Source organism: Poecilia mexicana, unplaced genomic scaffold (assembly GCF_051168715.1).
Source record: "Poecilia mexicana isolate PSO_F unplaced genomic scaffold, ASM5116871v1 scaffold_2, whole genome shotgun sequence".
NCBI lineage: Eukaryota > Metazoa > Chordata > Actinopteri > Cyprinodontiformes > Poeciliidae > Poecilia > Poecilia mexicana.
The window spans coordinates 30,564,267-30,582,055 of NW_028263371.1; the positions used below are offsets into that span (position 1 = coordinate 30,564,267).

The 17,789-nt window shown below is 41.1% G+C and overlaps 1 protein-coding gene across 1 annotated transcript; it reads left to right on the plus strand.

Moving 5' to 3' along the window:
- Positions 1-1,375: 1,375 nt before the first annotated feature.
- Positions 1,376-17,631, plus strand: abcb11b (ATP binding cassette subfamily B member 11b). Its single transcript, XM_015007778.2, has 28 exons — positions 1,376-1,699; positions 1,837-1,855; positions 3,435-3,464; positions 3,553-3,604; positions 3,685-3,992; positions 4,133-4,220; positions 4,438-4,571; positions 4,648-4,819; positions 5,636-5,760; positions 5,850-6,024; positions 6,147-6,260; positions 6,358-6,468; positions 6,847-6,972; positions 7,419-7,622; positions 7,818-7,988; positions 8,073-8,274; positions 9,330-9,402; positions 9,786-9,906; positions 9,980-10,153; positions 10,877-10,981; positions 11,255-11,416; positions 11,958-12,161; positions 12,865-13,106; positions 13,849-14,005; positions 14,229-14,426; positions 15,052-15,258; positions 16,078-16,224; positions 16,726-17,631. The coding sequence occupies exons 1-28, from the start codon at positions 1,621-1,623 to the stop codon at positions 16,924-16,926; spliced, it is 4,101 nt and encodes a 1,366-aa protein (XP_014863264.2). The 5' UTR covers positions 1,376-1,620; the 3' UTR covers positions 16,927-17,631.
- Positions 17,632-17,789: the final 158 nt, after the last annotated feature.

Below are 17,789 nucleotides of genomic sequence, written 5' to 3' on the forward strand. Positions count from 1 at the left end.
CTTACAATGGATATTTAACGACAGCAAGCACAGTTAGTGAAGCTAATATGTTAATCAACTAATTTCTGAAGGATGCATAGTGTCACTTGTTAATTTGAGTACACGTACATTGGGTTGTAGATCTGATCATTTTACTATTTTTAAAATAAGTTAATGACCATAATATAATATCTTCCATCAAAATTATGTGGAATGACTGGAGTTTCTGGCCATTCTTTTACAAAACAAGCATGTTTACCAAAAAAAACAAAGAAATAGTACATGTGGTTTTTGCTGCTACATTGATTAGAATAACGTGCACCGTATAATGTACAATAGCTTTACTTTTTTGTGAAGACGTTTAAATAAAACTGTGCCATGAAGAAGATTCCAGATCTTTGTGGAGAAAATGAACAGAAGTTAATTATTGTTGACTGTCCTCAGCAGACATGTATAATAAAAATGTATTGTTAAAAATTTTGTGGTGAAAATAAACTGACTGGCAAACTAGATCATTTATAACCATAATCAAATATTGATACTTCTTGCTGACATTAGCCAATGAGTCACTAGCTAAAACTGACTTTATTACTTAATCAGTGATGTATGCCAATGCAATAAAACTACAGCAGCATTAAATGAGCCATGATACATTCTAAAATGCTTACAGGTATTTTTCTTTGCTATATTTTTGTCTCCAGAGCTATAACCTGAGTAGTTTGGACATTATCGTTGAAAAGTTTAAGTAATTCTGTTGAAAAAATAAAACTAATGTATTGTATGGGTCACATTGATATGTCTCAAGGGTTTATTTTAGCTAATCTAGATGATTATGGCTTATAGCTGGTATCAAAAACCATCAAAACATCTCTCGCTCGCAAAATCAAATATATTTCAATTCATTATCACTGGCATATTTTCCATTGAATCATAGAACAACAGTTACTATTCATCCCACAGACTTTTCAACCTTGCTATTGAAGAACAGCTGCTAAATCATTGGATACATTCACTGAAACCTTTGCATTTTCCTTTCCTGGCCTAATTAGATTCTAATGAAGTCTTGACTTGAAGCAGTTTCTCTATTAAAGTCACTCAGAACTGAAATATGTTTTTCACCCAATTGATTGCTAAAACACTGGCGCTCATAATGCCACTCGGTTCATTACAAGATTGCCTTCTTCTTGAGGAACCACATAGTCACCATTTGAAGCTATTATTTCCTCCGGATCCGTTGGCCACATTTGGCAAATACACAGAAAGAGCGCAGGGCTTCTGCGAGGGAACTGTTTGCTCTGCAAGTTCACTGGCCTTTTCAGTACAGGAACCGATAGGACACTTACCTTCAAACAAAGCAATCTGACCCTAAGGTCCAACCAAGCCCAAATAACACCATGTGACCCGGCTGCCAACGTGAAGAGGATGTCGATACGAACCCACCTGACAAACCGTCACAACTACAACCACCTTCCAAAGGAGCCGCGCGTCATCCGATCGTACTGTGGAGTTTATACTTGCCTGGACTTTTAATCGTGAAGAAGAGAGAGATCAGATTGGGAACATACCTTGCTTGCATCTGTGAATTAATCCGACTCGGAGTTTGGGTTTCATCCTCAGACGTCCGCGGCTGATTTTGTCACCATGCCGACGGGATCTGTAAAGCTCCACAGCATAAAAAAACTGGGGCAGGATAACCACAGCTATGAAGTTTCAGACGAAGGTAATGTACTATGTCCTATATAAATTATTTTGAACAATAATGACTATTAATCAAGTTGCAATGAATGCAGAAAGAGTGATTAGATAGAAACTAAACAGAATATTTATTATATTATCCGTTCTGTGTTTGTGTTGCAGGACCAGCGGGCTCCTACATGTAAGTATAGCGTTAAAATACTAAATACTAGAAACAAAAAACTGTCATAATTTCTTAACAATACATACAATATAGGTTCTTATCCATAAAATGACCATTTGTCCACACCTTGACTCCTTGCACCCACAATTTTCATGTAGATTATTAGGATTGTGCATGACAAACCAACACAAAAGTACATAACTATTTTTTCCACTTTTTTATGAAATGGAAAACAGAGTTTTTAAGAAAATCTAATAAAATCTAAAATGTACCCCTTGCAGTCTGATAACCCTAAAAGAATATGGCAGCAACATGTAGTTGTTTCAGAATCTTACATTTTAATAAATACATGAAAGCATCTAAAACATCTCAAAGCCGGATCAGTTTAGTCAAAGCCTCGGCTCTTTAACATCTGAAAACATAAGGAATGACCTCAAGTTGGTGTTTAAATTAGTCATGACAGATCTGGCAAATTTCTTTTAACTAGAGTGAGTCTTCATGTTTGCGATCAAAGAGATAGATTTTACTTAATTTATATCTTGTACATATTTGTTGACATGACCAAAACGATTAAAATCACCATCTGCCATCAGGGAAGCGAGTGTGCAGAAGACTCACTTTGGATAAAATGTTTTTGCAGATCGATCAGGAGAAATAATTAAATGTATCTGAAGGGAAACAATTATACCTTTTTTTTTTTTTTTTTTTTTTAGAATTTTCACAAGATTTGGGCCACAATCCCAGGGTCTGAAGAGGTTAATATCATCCCTAAGAAAAAATATAATGTCAACTCAATCCCACTCCACAACCTCAGCTGACACTGTTGTCTGCTACCTGTCAGCAACATTGATAACCTCCATAGCACCTTTACAAAGAACACAAATAGAATATAAAAATCAACTTAAGGAAAGCATTAAACACAGGAAGTTAATTGCTGGTTGTATTTTTCTTGAGCTGGTACAATGGCTCTATATTAATGAAAAACCATCAATAGACTGTATATTCAGATATCATCTATTTCACTTTGATCACAGGCTTTCTTCTCAAATGTTTTTAAAATGTACCTTTTTCCGGTCAGCCAGTATGGATTGATTTCAATAATCAAGCAGATAAGTTATTAACGCAACTTTGATGTGAGATTGCTGACAGAAACCAAGCTAAAGAAACAATGTGAGATGATTTTTAGATTTGTGATATGATGCTTCATCATTTGCATCATAATCAGGTTTTCCATTGCTTTAGCACATGTGCAGTCATTGGAGGTTTGTGGCTGAGAGCACGGAGACTACGTCACGTTTCTGCTGTGGAGGAATGCTATGATTTCCTGCATTTTGATTGGTTTTGGGATTGACAGAAGAAGGACCTATTCATGCAAGAACCCCCAGCATCTCAGAGTATGCAATTGTTGAAAAATCTCCTTTTTCAGAAGGCTAAACGAGAACATATTTTCTTATTTCAGGGAGGCTTTAGCTGTTTGCAGAAAGTTCCAGAGAACAGAAGGGACTCTCTATGCATTTTGTATTAAGTTCTCATTGTACCATAATATAAAAGGGTTACCAGGGGGCAGTGACTCACTGTTCCGCTTTGTTCCATGCAGGTCCATGACTAATTCAAAGGACAAGGAGAAGTAAGTACTAAATGGCAGTAGATGTTCTGAATTCCTAATTCCACTCACCTTGTAAATAAAAGAGTTGACCTCCCCCCTTCCCAACCAGGGTTAAAGAAAACCAAGAGCAACCTGCAATTAGAGTCGGCTTCTTCCAGCTGGTAACAATCCTTCCACTTTTTGTGTTTTCGTGAGATTTCTCCCTGTAACACAAAGCGCGTTGTCGATGTTTGCCGCCCAGTTCCGCTTTTCCACTTCCAAGGACGTCGCAATGATGATAGTGGGCAGCTTTTGCGCCGTGCTGCACGGCTCGGCCCAGCCGCTCATGCTGCTGGTGTTCGGCCTGCTCACCGACACCTTCATTGAGTACGACATCGAGCTCAACGAGCTGAGGGACGACCGCAAGGAGTGCGTGAACAACACCATCCGGTGGAAGAGGAACTACACCATAATCCAAGACCCGACTCAGCCTCTGAACCAGTCGGATCTGGGCCTCATCATCAACTCCACGTTAGAGATGCTCATTCCTCTCAGAAACATGTCCTGTGGGTAAGTGGGCTGTAAAAATGCATGAGGTTATCTCTTTGAACTGTGAATGCACTATGAAGACGTTACTTGTTAAAAAAGCCACATATGCATTTAGGTTTATTTGTGTATGTTTTATTAAGTGGCTGTGTGCTGACTTTCAGGATTCTGGACATCGAACATGAGATGACCATGTTTGCTTTCTATTATGTTGGAATTGGAGTATCTGTATTCTTGCTAGGATACTTACAGGTTAGTCCTGAAATGTTCATCTTTGCAGCATTAGCTTCACGAAGAAGCCATCTTGAAATTATTTGACCCAATCAATTGTGAAATCATTGAATCAAACTAGATGTAGAACATCAGATATACTGGGATGGCGTTCCTTCGTTAATAAACTAAATCACTAATCCTAGGCTACCTAACTCTGACCAAACGTAAGCATGACCTCCTTTCCCTCCACTGACAGATCTCTCTGTGGGTGACGGCCGCTGCCAGACAGATTCAGCTCATCAGAAAGATGTACTTCAGTAAAGTGATGAGGATGGAGATCGGCTGGTTTGACTGCACCTCTGTCGGGGAGCTCAACACCCGCATGTCGGAGTGAGTTGGGGACAGACGGGTTGACACTCTGGGCTGCAGCCCAGGAGTCTGACTTACAGACTCTCTGTCTCAACAGTGACATAAACAAGATCAACGACGCCATCGCCGACCAGGTCGCCATATTCGTCCAGCGCTTCACCACGTTTGTGTGCGGCTTCTGCATCGGGTTCGTGAAGGGATGGAAGCTGACGCTCGTCATCATCGCCGTCAGTCCCCTGATTGGGGTTGGAGCGGGTCTCATGGCTCTGGTGAGAAAACAACCGCTCTTCGTTGTGTGTAAATTACTTCGACTTCATTAACTGGCACTTATCTTGACATTTCAACCTCACTTTAACTTGTAACAAGTAGAATCTTGACTTAATTTCTCATTAAAGCTGGTCAAAAGTCCGTTTTTAAAAAGAAGCTGGAAAGCTTTTCTATTGTATCTGTTGTAGAAATTGTTCATTATGGTATATTTGATAACTTTATCATTTAATTTTTATTGCTATGTATGCTAAATCTGTCATCTCTCATATGGTTGAATGATTTCTATTGTGTGTTTTTAATTAAAAGTAAAGTTTTTTATGTTTTGGATCTCTAGTGATTTACATATATAATATACATTTTGTTTATTATTGACTAAAACTAGAAAAAAAATATGTTTTTTTTTAATTTAATGAAATTTGTGGCCTTGCATTAGTTAAAAAAAATCAAGTTTTGGACTGCAGGGCAAAAAGTAAATCCTCACTAATGAGGATACTAAACAATAAAACATTTATTAAACTGATTTTCTTTGGGGAAAAAAATATTTTTACATATACAATATAGCAGGTTTAGATTTAGATGGACTATATAACCCCCAAATAATATGATGCAAAGAAACTAAAAATGGCTTCGGGCTTAATCTTATTATTGTGCTAAAGTTGTAAAAAACCAAACAAATACATTTCTAGGTGCTGTAACTTGGAAATGAACTTATGAAGGTTTCTACAAGTCTCTGACTTTTTCAGCTGACCTAGCATATATTTATATATGGAGTGAGTTTCGACCCTCTTTAATCAACTTTGCATCCGTTTCCCATGTAGTTCGTGGCCAAGCTGACAGGGATGGAGCTGCAGGCCTACGCTAAGGCCGGCGCCGTGGCCGACGAAGTCCTCTCTTCCATCAGGACTGTCGCTGCTTTTGGAGGGGAGAAAAAGGAAGTGGACAGGTGCGGATTGTGCAAGGGCACAAACTGGAAGCGAGCAGCGTCAATACTTTTCTGTGGAACTGAAGTCGAGCCTCTGTCGTTTTCTATAGGTATGACAGGAACTTGGTCTCGGCGCAGCGATGGGGCATCAGGAAGGGGATGATCATGGGTTTCTTCACTGGGTACATGTGGCTGATCATCTTCCTGTGTTATGCACTCGCCTTCTGGTACGGCTCCACTCTGGTGATCGACACTGAGGAGTACACGCCAGGAACGCTGCTGCAGGTACATACGACTTAACACGCAATGCATGTCTTACAAATCTTGTATAAGTCAGAGTTTTGTTAATACTATCTGGAAATGTAGAGAAAAGAAAACCTCCAGCAAAACCTTCTGTTTTCCTTCAGGTTTTTTTCGGGGTGCTGGTTGCAGCCATGAATTTGGGTCAGGCCTCCCCATGCTTGGAGTCGTTTGCAGCTGGCCGCGGCGCTGCTACTATAATATTTGAGACTATTGACAGGGTAGGAATGCCTCATTCTTTACATCTTCCCACTGAAAATTTTAGCTTAAATAATTGCCTTATCATATATTTTCATTACCTTTGATTTGTCGTCCCAGGAGCCAGAAATCGACTGCTTATCAGAAGCTGGATACAAGCTTGACCGGGTCAAGGGAGATATCGAATTCCACAATGTGACCTTCCACTATCCATCCAGACCGGAAGTTAAGGTAAAGTACTGATAAAAGAAATATTTGAAGGCTTTATGAATTTTTTAGATTTTAAACCCTGAACGCATACAAGGAAGCTCCAACTGAACAATTAAAGTAAAAATAAATCGAATATTTATTTATTTTTACTTTGGAGAGAAGAAACTATTGATTTCTAAATTCCTAATTATGTATAATAAGCTCTGATTATGCCATGTAAAAAATGTTAGTTTTAAAGAGACACGGTATTTCAGAGCCAGCTGTCTGTTCGTCCAACATTTTGTCCTCTTTGTGTCTGCCTCCGTAATTCAAATATCCAATAACGCCGACCCCTTGAGATTAGATTTCTGCAAGTCAGTATATTTCTGATTATGGAGCAAAGAGCCTGTCTGTGAGCAGATCCTGGACCAGCTCAGCGTGGCGGTGAAGTCAGGTGAGACCACCGCCTTCGTGGGGCCGAGCGGAGCGGGGAAGAGCACCGCCATCCAGCTCATTCAGCGCTTCTACGACCCTAAAGAGGGCATGGTAGGTGCCGGCCTCGGCGTATCGCACTCATAATGAACCGGTTCCTCCATCATTCCTCCCATCGCTTCTCCTGAGACCGAAGCTTTCCTCGATATACTCCTCCCTCCTTTTTGAGCTCTCAAAAAATAACCATCCCCTGAGGGTGACAGAGGTACATGATAATCCGTTTCATTATTCAGTTAATGGTTCCTAACAGCCTCATTTTTCACTTTTTGAAAGAACTGCACACCCTTGCGCACCCTCCCTTCCTCTTTTCCAGCCTATCAGAAAGGACATATCGCTTTCTGAAGGTTTTCGAAAAGACTGACAACCTTTTCGTTTCAAACTACCATTGTTGCAAAGAAAGAAGAAAAAAAAAGGGGGGAGCATTCGCGTGGCACGCTGCTTTAATAGCATCATCCATCAAGTTTAGCATCGGCTTCTGCTCACTGTCCCCTTTGTCTTAGGTGACGCTGGATGGTCACGACATCAAAGGCCTGAACATCCAATGGCTGCGCTCTCTCATTGGCATAGTGGAGCAGGAACCTGTTCTGTTTGCCACCACCATCGCGGAGAACATTCGCTACGGTCGACCCGGGGTCTCCATGGCGGACATCATCACCGCTGCGAAGGAGGCGAATGCGTACAACTTCATCATGGACCTCCCACAGGTTTGACACACAGAGAGAGAAAGAGGATGAGAAACATCCAAGTTAAAGATTTGTTGTTTTTGTTGGGGGATTTTTGTTTTTGCATCTTTATTGTTCCAGATCGTCAAACACAATGTGGAAAAAGTACGAGCAAATAACTGGCTGTTATTGTACTTTGAAAAGTACAATTTTATTTTATTTTCTTAAATCCTGCAGAAATTTGACACATTGGTGGGCGAGGGTGGGGGTCAGATGAGCGGAGGGCAGAAACAGAGGATAGCCATCGCTCGGGCTTTGGTCAGGAACCCTCGTATCTTACTGCTGGACATGGCGACTTCTGCTCTGGACAACGAGAGTGAAGCCATCGTTCAGGAAGCTCTGGATAAAGTATGTATGTCTTGGGCATGCATTCTGTTTCCAGGTAACCCAGTTACAGTCGTGAAATCTGAAATGCTTTGGGCTTTCTTACAGGTACGCATGGGACGCACCACCATCTCTATTGCTCACCGACTGTCCACCATAAAGAACGCAGACGTCATTGTTGGCTTTGAGCATGGCCGGGCTGTGGAGAGGGGCAAACATAATGAACTGCTGGAGAGGAAGGGGGTGTACTTCACTCTTGTCACCCTGCAGAGCCAGGGAGACAAGGCTTTGAATGAGAAGGCCCGGCAAAGTGAGTCTAGCACTTTAAATAAATCTGGCCTCGTCAGCTGCCAAATATTGAGGAAGTCTTTCTTTCAAAGCCAGAACCTACAACAATAGTACACAATTTCTTTGCTTTCAAAATTATATTGACATTTTTCTGATAACACAAACTGTTGCAGAGTTATGCAAATTCCCCTTGAGCAAATGAGTTGACTTCGACATGTTCTGTGTTAGCATGCTAACAGCTCCATTAGTGGCCTTAACGGCCCTACTAGTGAACTTGATGGCCCAGTTAATAACCTTAACGAACCTATTGGTAACCTTAATAAGCACGTTAATAACCTTAATGGACCCATTAGTAAGCTTATTTGCCAGATTAGTGACCTTACCTCACCAATTAATGACCATGATAACCCCATTAATGACATTAATGGACCTATAATTAACTTCAATGGACACATTAATGACCCTAAAGGACCAATTGGTCACCCTAACTACCCAATTAATCAACTTGATGACCCTATTAATGACCTTAAAAGGCCCTTTGGTGACCTTGTTGACCATAGTAATGACCTTCACGGACTAAATGGTGACCTTGCAGTCCCCTATTAGTGACCTTAATATCTTCATTGATGACCTTGACTGCTCCATTAGTGACATTGACAGCCCTGTTAGTGACTAACTGATCCACTGAAGGTAAGATTGTATAGCTTGTGAGAAAAATCGAAGATTGTTCTCAAAAATTGATACATTGTTCTGATTGCAAATTTTAGCCTCACATGTCACGCCCAGAACCAAAGATGACTTTTTAATAATGCACCAAAATATGTCCAGTTTCTTTCCATTTAAGCTATTAGGATTGTTACTTTATTAAAGAGATATGTTTTTTTTTTAATCCAGTTCAAGCAAGTTACTGTCCCTTCGACTTTTATCTCCGTGCTCAGACGCTGTCTGCTGAACTCACACCCACACACATAGTAGATACTGCTTGTACTCTTCTTCTAGTCTCAGTATTTATAAAGGAATAGCTGATCAGAGAACTATGTGAAACGAATCACTTTCCTTTCTCCTGTCTTCTATTAGTGGCTGAGGGTGGCGAGCCAGAGCCAGAGAGGTTAAATCTATCCAGAGCGGGCAGCTATCGTGCCAGTTTAAGGTATTGTCCGAACACTGTCTACATTAATTGCTCTTTCACTCACTTCGGGTTTCGCATTCATTTACTCAGCTTTAAATGTGCATCTAAATAGGACTGCTCCAGCTGTCTTTTTACAGCTGAAATCGACTGTGCCACAGCAATCACCGTCACCGTAATTTAGTTAATTACCTTTTATATTCCCTTCGACATTTAGAACGTTTAGCTTACGCTGTCATCCAGAGCCGCTTAAATATTGCGGCGAGAGGACAGAGAGAGAGGCTGAAAGGTTCCCATTAATAAGTTCAATTACTACAACAGTGCTGAGTGGTTACATTGTACGAAAACACCTGAATATGTAAGCGTGCAATAAGCGAAGGACGTCTGAGACGATTTGTTTTGAGCAGAGCTTCGATCCGCCAGCGCTCCCGGTCCCAGCTCTCCAACCTGATCCCGGACTCCTCGGTTCCCGTCGCTGGAGACCTCGGCCCCAGAGCCTACTCTATGTCTCAAGAAGACAAATACAAGGTGGGTTGCAATGTCTATTTTTAGCCTCGCCGTCTTTAATCAGTCAGCACAGCTAACCTGCCTGTACCTTCAGAAATCCACGCCGGAGGAGGAGAAGGAAGAGGAGCTGGTGGAACCTGCTCCGGTTGCCAGGATTCTAAAGTACAACGCTCCAGAGTGGCCCTACATGGTGTTTGGATCTCTGGGAGCTGCAGTCAACGGAGGCGTTAACCCAGTTTACTCGCTGCTGTTCAGTCAAATCCTGGCGGTAAGATCTGAGGGAAAACCAGCGACGGCCAAAGTTGTTTTTCATCGTGGAACATCTTTACAGTTTGTCTTGTTAAAATAACAGATTTCAGTGTGTTTTTTGGGGGGGACGTTTTGTGTGAAAGACCAACACAAAGTAGTTGGAAATCTAAAAAAGTGTGGCGTGCCTTTTATTTTTGCCCCTTTTCAAATGTCACAAGAAATGGCTTAGGAGAGAAAATCAGAGTTGATAAGATGAACGGAGCCAAATATAGGATGATAGTTGGAGGAAAGTCTGTTTTAGGTTGCTGAAGATCTGAGAGAGATGTGAGATTCAAGTTCCAAAGTCCCTAAAGTTTAACTTAGAAGTAGATCAGAGGGTATTCATGTGTTGGAATGGACCAGTCAAAGTCCAAACTGATCTAGATTCAGCCATTTTGCAAAGAAGACATACATGGCAAAATTGAGAAGTGCAAACCTGGGAGAGAGAATGTCTGAGGGCTGAATTAAACGCCACACTTTTTAGATTAATACATGTAAAAAAAATTAAAACAATATATTATTTTCCTCTTTTTTCACTGTTATGCACTACTTTGTGTCGAGCTCTAATAGTAATATAAAATAAACACTAGAAAACACTTGAAAACTTTCAAATATATTTCCTAGACTATTCACATGTGGACATGAGGGTCCATATTGAATATTTCTCCTTCTTCTTCTGTGTCTTTGTGCTGCATGTTTGCAGACCTTCTCGGTGACAGACCCCGACGCTCAGAGGAGGGAGATTAATGGAATCTGTGTGTTCTTTGTCATGGTTGGAGTCGTCTCCTTCTTCACCCAGATGCTGCAGGTAGAGCAGCAGTTAGCTCCGACAAGACCGATTGCTTCACTGTTTTTTTCTTCTGCTGTCTTAAAGGGAGCACAAGAAGTCAGAACAGAACACTCTCACGTTGATAAATGAATACCTGTATCGAATAATAAAAAAAAAAGCTTCACCTCATTTCCTTAGGAGGGGAATATCGAGTCCCGGGAGTTCATAAGTCAGAATAGAGATGTTACACTGTGTTCGCGTGACGGCATTTTAGATTTAATGAAAACCATTCCTGTCTGCGTGTGTCTGCAGGGTTACGCGTTTGCCAAGTCCGGAGAGCTGCTGACCCGCAGGTTGCGACGAATTGGGTTTCAGGCCATGCTGGGCCAGGAAATCGGTTGGTTTGATGACCACAGGAACAGCCCCGGAGCTCTGACCACACGCCTGGCGACCGACGCCTCGCAAGTGCAAGGGGTTAGTTAAAGCCTCGAAACTAATGATTACTTCAGTGATCGATTATTCTGACGATAAAGCGCACAGGAAAATTGATACATTCTTCAGATTTTTCATTTAACCACTAAAGCCTTTTTTAAAAAACAATGTTAGAAATACATTTAAAAAATGCAAATAATTCATTTAAATGAACATTTTATGATATTCCTTTAGTGAATTTGAACCAAGTGAAGCTAAAATTGCCACTTGAGTTTTGGCTGAAACACACACACACACACACACACACACACACATATATATATATATATATATATATATATATATATATATATATATATATATAAAATATACACCTTTGACTTAATTACTGCTTTGTATATGTTTTTTTCAGCAAATGCCCTTTTTTTATCTGTGCATTCTATTTAACAATTAATTATTTATAAAATTAGTTGACGATTAATTCAGTAATCGATTAATCACGATTATTCTAGTTAATGGTTTCAGCCCTAATGATTTGTATAGTTTGAGTTTGTAATTCTAACCTCTCTGGATTCCTCTACAGGCCACAGGCTCCCAGATCGGCATGATCGTCAACTCCCTGACCAACATCGGCGTGGCCGTCATCATGTCCTTCTACTTCAGCTGGAAGCTCACGCTGCTCATCCTCTGCTTCCTGCCCTTCATCGCGCTCTCCGGCGGCTTCCAGGCCAAAATGCTCACAGGTTTCGCCAAGCAGGACAAGCAGGCCATGGAGTCAGCTGGGCAGGTCAAAATAAAAAATAAAAAAAAAATCACACAAACACAGTTTTTCACATGTAATTGGAACCTATTTGTCAGAATAGTCTGAAAATGTCATCATTCAGATAGTAAATGACAAGTCAACAGTATCAGCACAACAACCTTCGTAACCTTAAAGGTATCGGCTGACATCTGCTGTCTAACCCACAGTCGGCTGATAAGAGAAGACTTGACAGGAATGTCTATTTTAAGCTCCATGTTGGAGCCTCTTTATATATAAAAAAATATGTCTCTCACTTGAGAGCAGAAAAAGTGTTTCCTCAGCTTGAGCCTGAGCCACCCAAGCCTAAAACTTAATGTGCTTGAAGGGCACAGAGTAAAAAAACAAAACAAAACAATGCAGTAAGAGACAGAAAGTTCAAAAAAAGTGTTCAAAAGTCAATTTACTGTGAACTTTCTTTGTGTCATGTTAATTATACCAGTGCAGCAAACCCCACCCCATCCAAGTAAAGTGGATTAGATGAAAATGTAATGATCCCTGTGGGGGGGAAAATTGGCTTACTGCGGTCTCAATAGGAGAGGAAACAGATAAGAACCGAGCCACTGCCTTATCTAGATCTGACTTTCCCTCACATATTAAAAGACACGCAAATTAGAAACATCTTCTCTGCTCTATCTGTCCTTTAATCTCTCGACTCTCCTGTCTCGCTCTTTTTTTTTTTTGTTTGCAGATTTCGGGCGAGGCCTTGAACAACATTCGCACCATCGCCGGCCTGGGGAAAGAGCGGAGCTTCGTGGAGATGTACGAGGCGCACTTGACCGCGCCGTATCAAGCGGCCTTGAAGAAGGCGAACGTCTACGGCGCTTGTTACGGCTTTGCGCAGTGCGTGGTCTTCTTGACAAATGGCGCGTCCTTCAGGTTCGGAGGCTACCTGGTGGAACAAGAAGGACTCCATTTCAGCTTGGTGTTCAGGTGGGAATAGGATACCAAAGTGTGGTGACCTCCAAATATCAATAAGCTTTAATTTTGTAAGTAACACTGGGAGACGTTTTAAATATCCATAAACTACACAAAATAACTAAAAGTAATAAATAAAATGGATTTAAAAAACAACAACACACAAACATCATACTTTATATAAAACTTATGGGCCCATACCAGGTGAGCTGTATTTATATTTAAGGATTTTTATTGACAATACTCAAGGGCACCAAAAGAGTTTCATCTTCCAGGTGAAATAATATAAGGGTTTAGATTAAAGCTTGCACATGTTAGAATGGCTTAGTCAAAGTCCAAATCTAAAATTAGCAAATGGATTTTAGTGGATGTCTGACTAATCTTAAATTATTTTTCCATAGATGGATAACTGTTTGATTTCTTGCTGACATACCGAAAAAAGTCAGAGTGCAAAGTATTGACTCAAGATAAATACATTCATCTTTCTTCATTCATAATTATGAATGACATTGTGTTGATTAAATCTCTTTAAAAAGGTTGAAAATTATGATGTATGAACTCCTTTGGAAGGTGTTGAATTTATATGCTATTATATTTTCAGTCACAAGCTATCAGAAAAATACTTGTCATGTTAGGAGTCTGAGTCACTGATAAAAAAAAATAAAAAAAATAAAAAAAGATGACAGATCTATGAAAAATGTCACCCGAGATAAGGCTTACATGAAGAGAGATCGCAACATATCGCCGTTTGTTTCAGGGTGATCTCAGCCATCGTCACCAGCGGCACCGCTTTAGGCAGAGCCTCGTCTTACACTCCGGATTACGCCAAGGCCAAGATTTCAGCGGCGCGCTTCTTCCAGCTGCTGGACCGCGTGCCTTCAATCAGCGTCTACAGCAACAGGGGAGAAAAATGGGTACGGAGGCACGTTATTGTTCAGTGTCTCATCCTGCCACATTCCCCACTGAGACAGCAAAAGCAGGCAGACTAGATGCAAGTCTTATCATCTACAGTTTGTTTTAGATCAAAGGAAAGAAGTGTGTGGGTTTGTTGAAAAGGAGGAGACAAAAAAAAAAGTCACTTTATAAAACATAATCTTTGGGCTCCGTTTTCACTTTCTGTCGTGTTTTTTTTTTTAGGATAACTTCCAAGGGAATCTTGACTTCATCGAGTGTAAGTTCACCTACCCCACCAGGCCCGACATCCAGGTCCTGAACGGCTTGAACGTCTCGGTGAAGCCCGGTCAGACGTTAGCCTTTGTGGGCAGCAGCGGCTGTGGGAAGAGCACCAGCGTCCAGCTGTTGGAGAGGTTCTACGACCCGGATCATGGAAAAGTGGTGAGGAAAACCAGCAACATCCGACTACTGACTGTCAGCCAGTTTCATTGAGGGTACACTGCCTCCAGAGGTATTCACAGCCATGAAACCTTTCCACATTTTCTCACGTGTTAACCTGCCACCACTTTACTAATACAGCTATTGCTGACCTTTTTTAAATGCCACATTTTGAACTTTCAGACGGCTAAACGTTATGTATGATCACTCTAATGAGGCTCATCATAACTGGAAATAACTCTTGATGTTTCATATCAAGGAATAATTGCTAGACTTTCAGCGCATGTGTGTTGATGGATGTGTTCCACGTTACTTCAGTCCATCCAGTGAGAAATGCTGAGTGAATCCTCTTTAAAATCTGTAGTCCTTGTTCGAGTGGGCTGTCTTTGTGCCAGGTAGGAATCTCTGCCAAGGATCAAATGGTCTTAATTGCGACGGAAACGGTTTTGAAAGCATGTCGCCTTAATTGTCTGTCTGATATTCAAAGAGGACAGAATCACCTCTGCGTAGACGGGAGCAAAATTACAGTAGAGATAGTGCGATGATAGCTCATTATGGGGATTGTATTCCCAGTCCACAATCATTAGATCACTTTCTACTAATGGCAAAATCTATTTCCTTCCTGCAGCTGATTGACGGCCATGAATCAACCCGCGTCAACGTGCCCTTCCTTCGTTCCAAGATCGGCATCGTTTCCCAAGAGCCCGTTCTGTTCGACTGCAGCATTGCGGAGAACATTAAGTACGGCGACAACTTGCGGGAAATCGGCATGAACGAAGTCATCTCGGCCGCCAAGAAGGCCCAGCTTCATGACTTTGTGATGTCGCTCCCAGAGGTACTGTAGATTTTCAGTGGATGTGCTTCGGTGAATGATGGGGTTGAGGTAATGGGTGTTCAGGAAAGTGGTTAGCAGTGAATGGTATTAGGAACTCGTTGCGCAAAACATATGCAAAGTTAACTTCTTTGCAATGAACTTTTTACTGCGTAGAAAGAAGACCCAAGTCTTTCCATTAAGTACAGCACTATACTATACCAGATAAGATTCAAATCCTAGACACTAATGTTGCAAGAAAGCAACAAATTCCTTAGTTAGTCATGCCACCATGTCAGGTTTCAAAAACAGTACATAAAGCTAAGCTTTAGAGTCACAATGCTCTGATAATTCATTTCAGAACCGTTGGCTCCTTTTCCAGCTAACTGAAAACTGAAAACAGTATAAACCATAGTCTTTTCCATGTTTATATTCTTTTAGCAACTCAATGGGTGCAGGTAGTTTCTTCTACAACACAAAGTCATTTCTTGGAGACCTACTCTGTAGCTTAAAAACTAGATTATCAAAACTCTGTACTAATATTCACCACCCACTTTAGTTGGGTAGATTGCTAGATGAACACATGCCAAGCACAAGGCAGAAGGAAGAAGAAAGGGTATTTAAGTGACTTCCACTTTCGTGTGTGTTAGCGACAGACACACTGGTCTTGGTATTTCATAAGTGGAGGTTTTGCGTCTGAAATGTCTTGCTGATGTCAGAGGTTAGAAGAGAATGTCCAGACTGACTTCAGAGAATTCAAAGGCAACAGTAGCTCAGCTGACCATTGATTACAGCAAAGGCCTTTTGCGTAAAGGGATTTCTTGTCTCCTCCTCATTCCACAGAAATACGACACCAACGTGGGCTCCCAGGGTTCTCAGCTCTCTCGTGGTCAGAAACAGCGCATCGCCATCGCCAGGGCGATCATACGTGACCCCAAGATCCTGCTGCTGGACGAGGCCACCTCGGCCTTGGACACGGAAAGCGAGAAGGTAGGGCTTTGGTAAACCGAGGGGCTCCGTCTCCCGCCGGCACGGCACAGCTGGCTCACTGTTCTCTGGGCACCACAAGCAAAAAGGGCAGGCAGTTAATTATTATCATCGTTAACATCATTCATCATGTCTATTATTATCCCAAGCTGCTTACAGTACATCCCAACCCTCTGGTGGAGCCTCTCTAACATGAATATTATCTGTGGGCCTTTGCAGCAGCTTTTCCATCTCAAAGGGTTGAACCATGCTGAGCAGCAGAGAGACCGCTCCACTGGAACATTCTAATGATAGTAATCAACACATGATTGTGAAATTGCTATAATTGTGATGGTTTTGTCTGCTTTGTGGGAGATTAGATAATGGATCCTGCCCGTACGTATATATGTGTGTGTGTGTGTGCGTGTGTGTGCGTGTGTGCGTGCGTGTGCGTGTGTGCGTGCATTTTCACACACGTCAATGTATTTGTATTTACATGTGTGTGCGTTTCGGTGGTAATTACAGACCGTGCAGGAAGCCCTGGACAAAGCCAGAGAGGGACGGACGTGCATCGTCATCGCTCATCGCCTCTCCACCATTCAGAACTCGGACATCATCGCCGTCATGTCCAGGGGCTTTGTGATCGAGAAGGGGACGCACGACCAGCTCATGGCCTTGAACGGGGCCTACTACAAGCTGGTGACGACGGGGGCGCCGATCAGTTAACTGGTCGCAGGCGCAGCGGGAAGCGCTCTCTCGGAGATAAGGACTGAAAGCATGCCTAGCTTGACATCAAGTAAGCAAAAAGGATGGAAAAGCCAATTGTTGCGGTATTTATTTTTATGATGGTATCTAGAGGAGAAGAAGATGGGGATTTCAGAGAAGGGAAATCAAGAGATATGCTTTTTGCTGCTCAGGTGTTTGTTTCTTATGGCTATACATAAGAACAAAAACCTGTACAAAATGTACTGTTCTGAATTAGTTGCTAGCTGTAGTGCAGGAAATTACGTTTTTACATTAGAACTTGGATTTAATTTGAATTTTGATTTACTTCACGCTTTGTCAACTCAGTGATTAATTTGTAATGGAAGAATATATTTGTTTTTTGCATTTTAGTGTGTCAGTGTATCCTTTCAATCTATTTTTGTGTTAGGATTTTAAAAAACATTTTACTTTTGTTTCATAAACATAACTTGACAGATTTGTGATGGATGATAATTAAAGTTATTTGAATGTAAGAAGGTTTAAATTTCCTGTATAGCAACTACAAAAACAAGTGCATCACCTTTAGCTTTAGCTGTTTCTGGGAGCTTCTGACTGTTAACCAGAATGGTTAAAATCAATGACATAAAACCAGCCTACGTGTTTTGTTTTGTTTTTCATTTATTATGTATTTGTTTGATACTGAAATAAAGCTTTTACCTTTATGAACCTAGAATCAACAATCGAATTTAATCAAGTGCCATCGTTAAAATCTTAATTGATTACACAAAAAAAGGCAATTCTAAGTTTAGTCTAGATTTAAAGGCACTCTGTGTTTTAGCAGTTTTGCAGTTTTCTGGAAGTTTGTTCCAGATTTGTGGTGCATA

Excerpts from the sequence above, each read along its gene's own strand:
- abcb11b (XM_015007778.2), top strand. The coding sequence starts at position 1,621 with ATGCCGACGGGATCTGTAAAGCTCCACAGCATAAAAAAACTGGGGCAG. Across the intron at positions 3,605-3,684 it reads GAGTCGGCTTCTTCCAGCTG|TTCCGCTTTTCCACTTCCAA; the intron begins GTAACAATCCTT and ends TTTGCCGCCCAG. Across the intron at positions 7,623-7,817 it reads TCATCATGGACCTCCCACAG|AAATTTGACACATTGGTGGG; the intron begins GTTTGACACACA and ends TAAATCCTGCAG.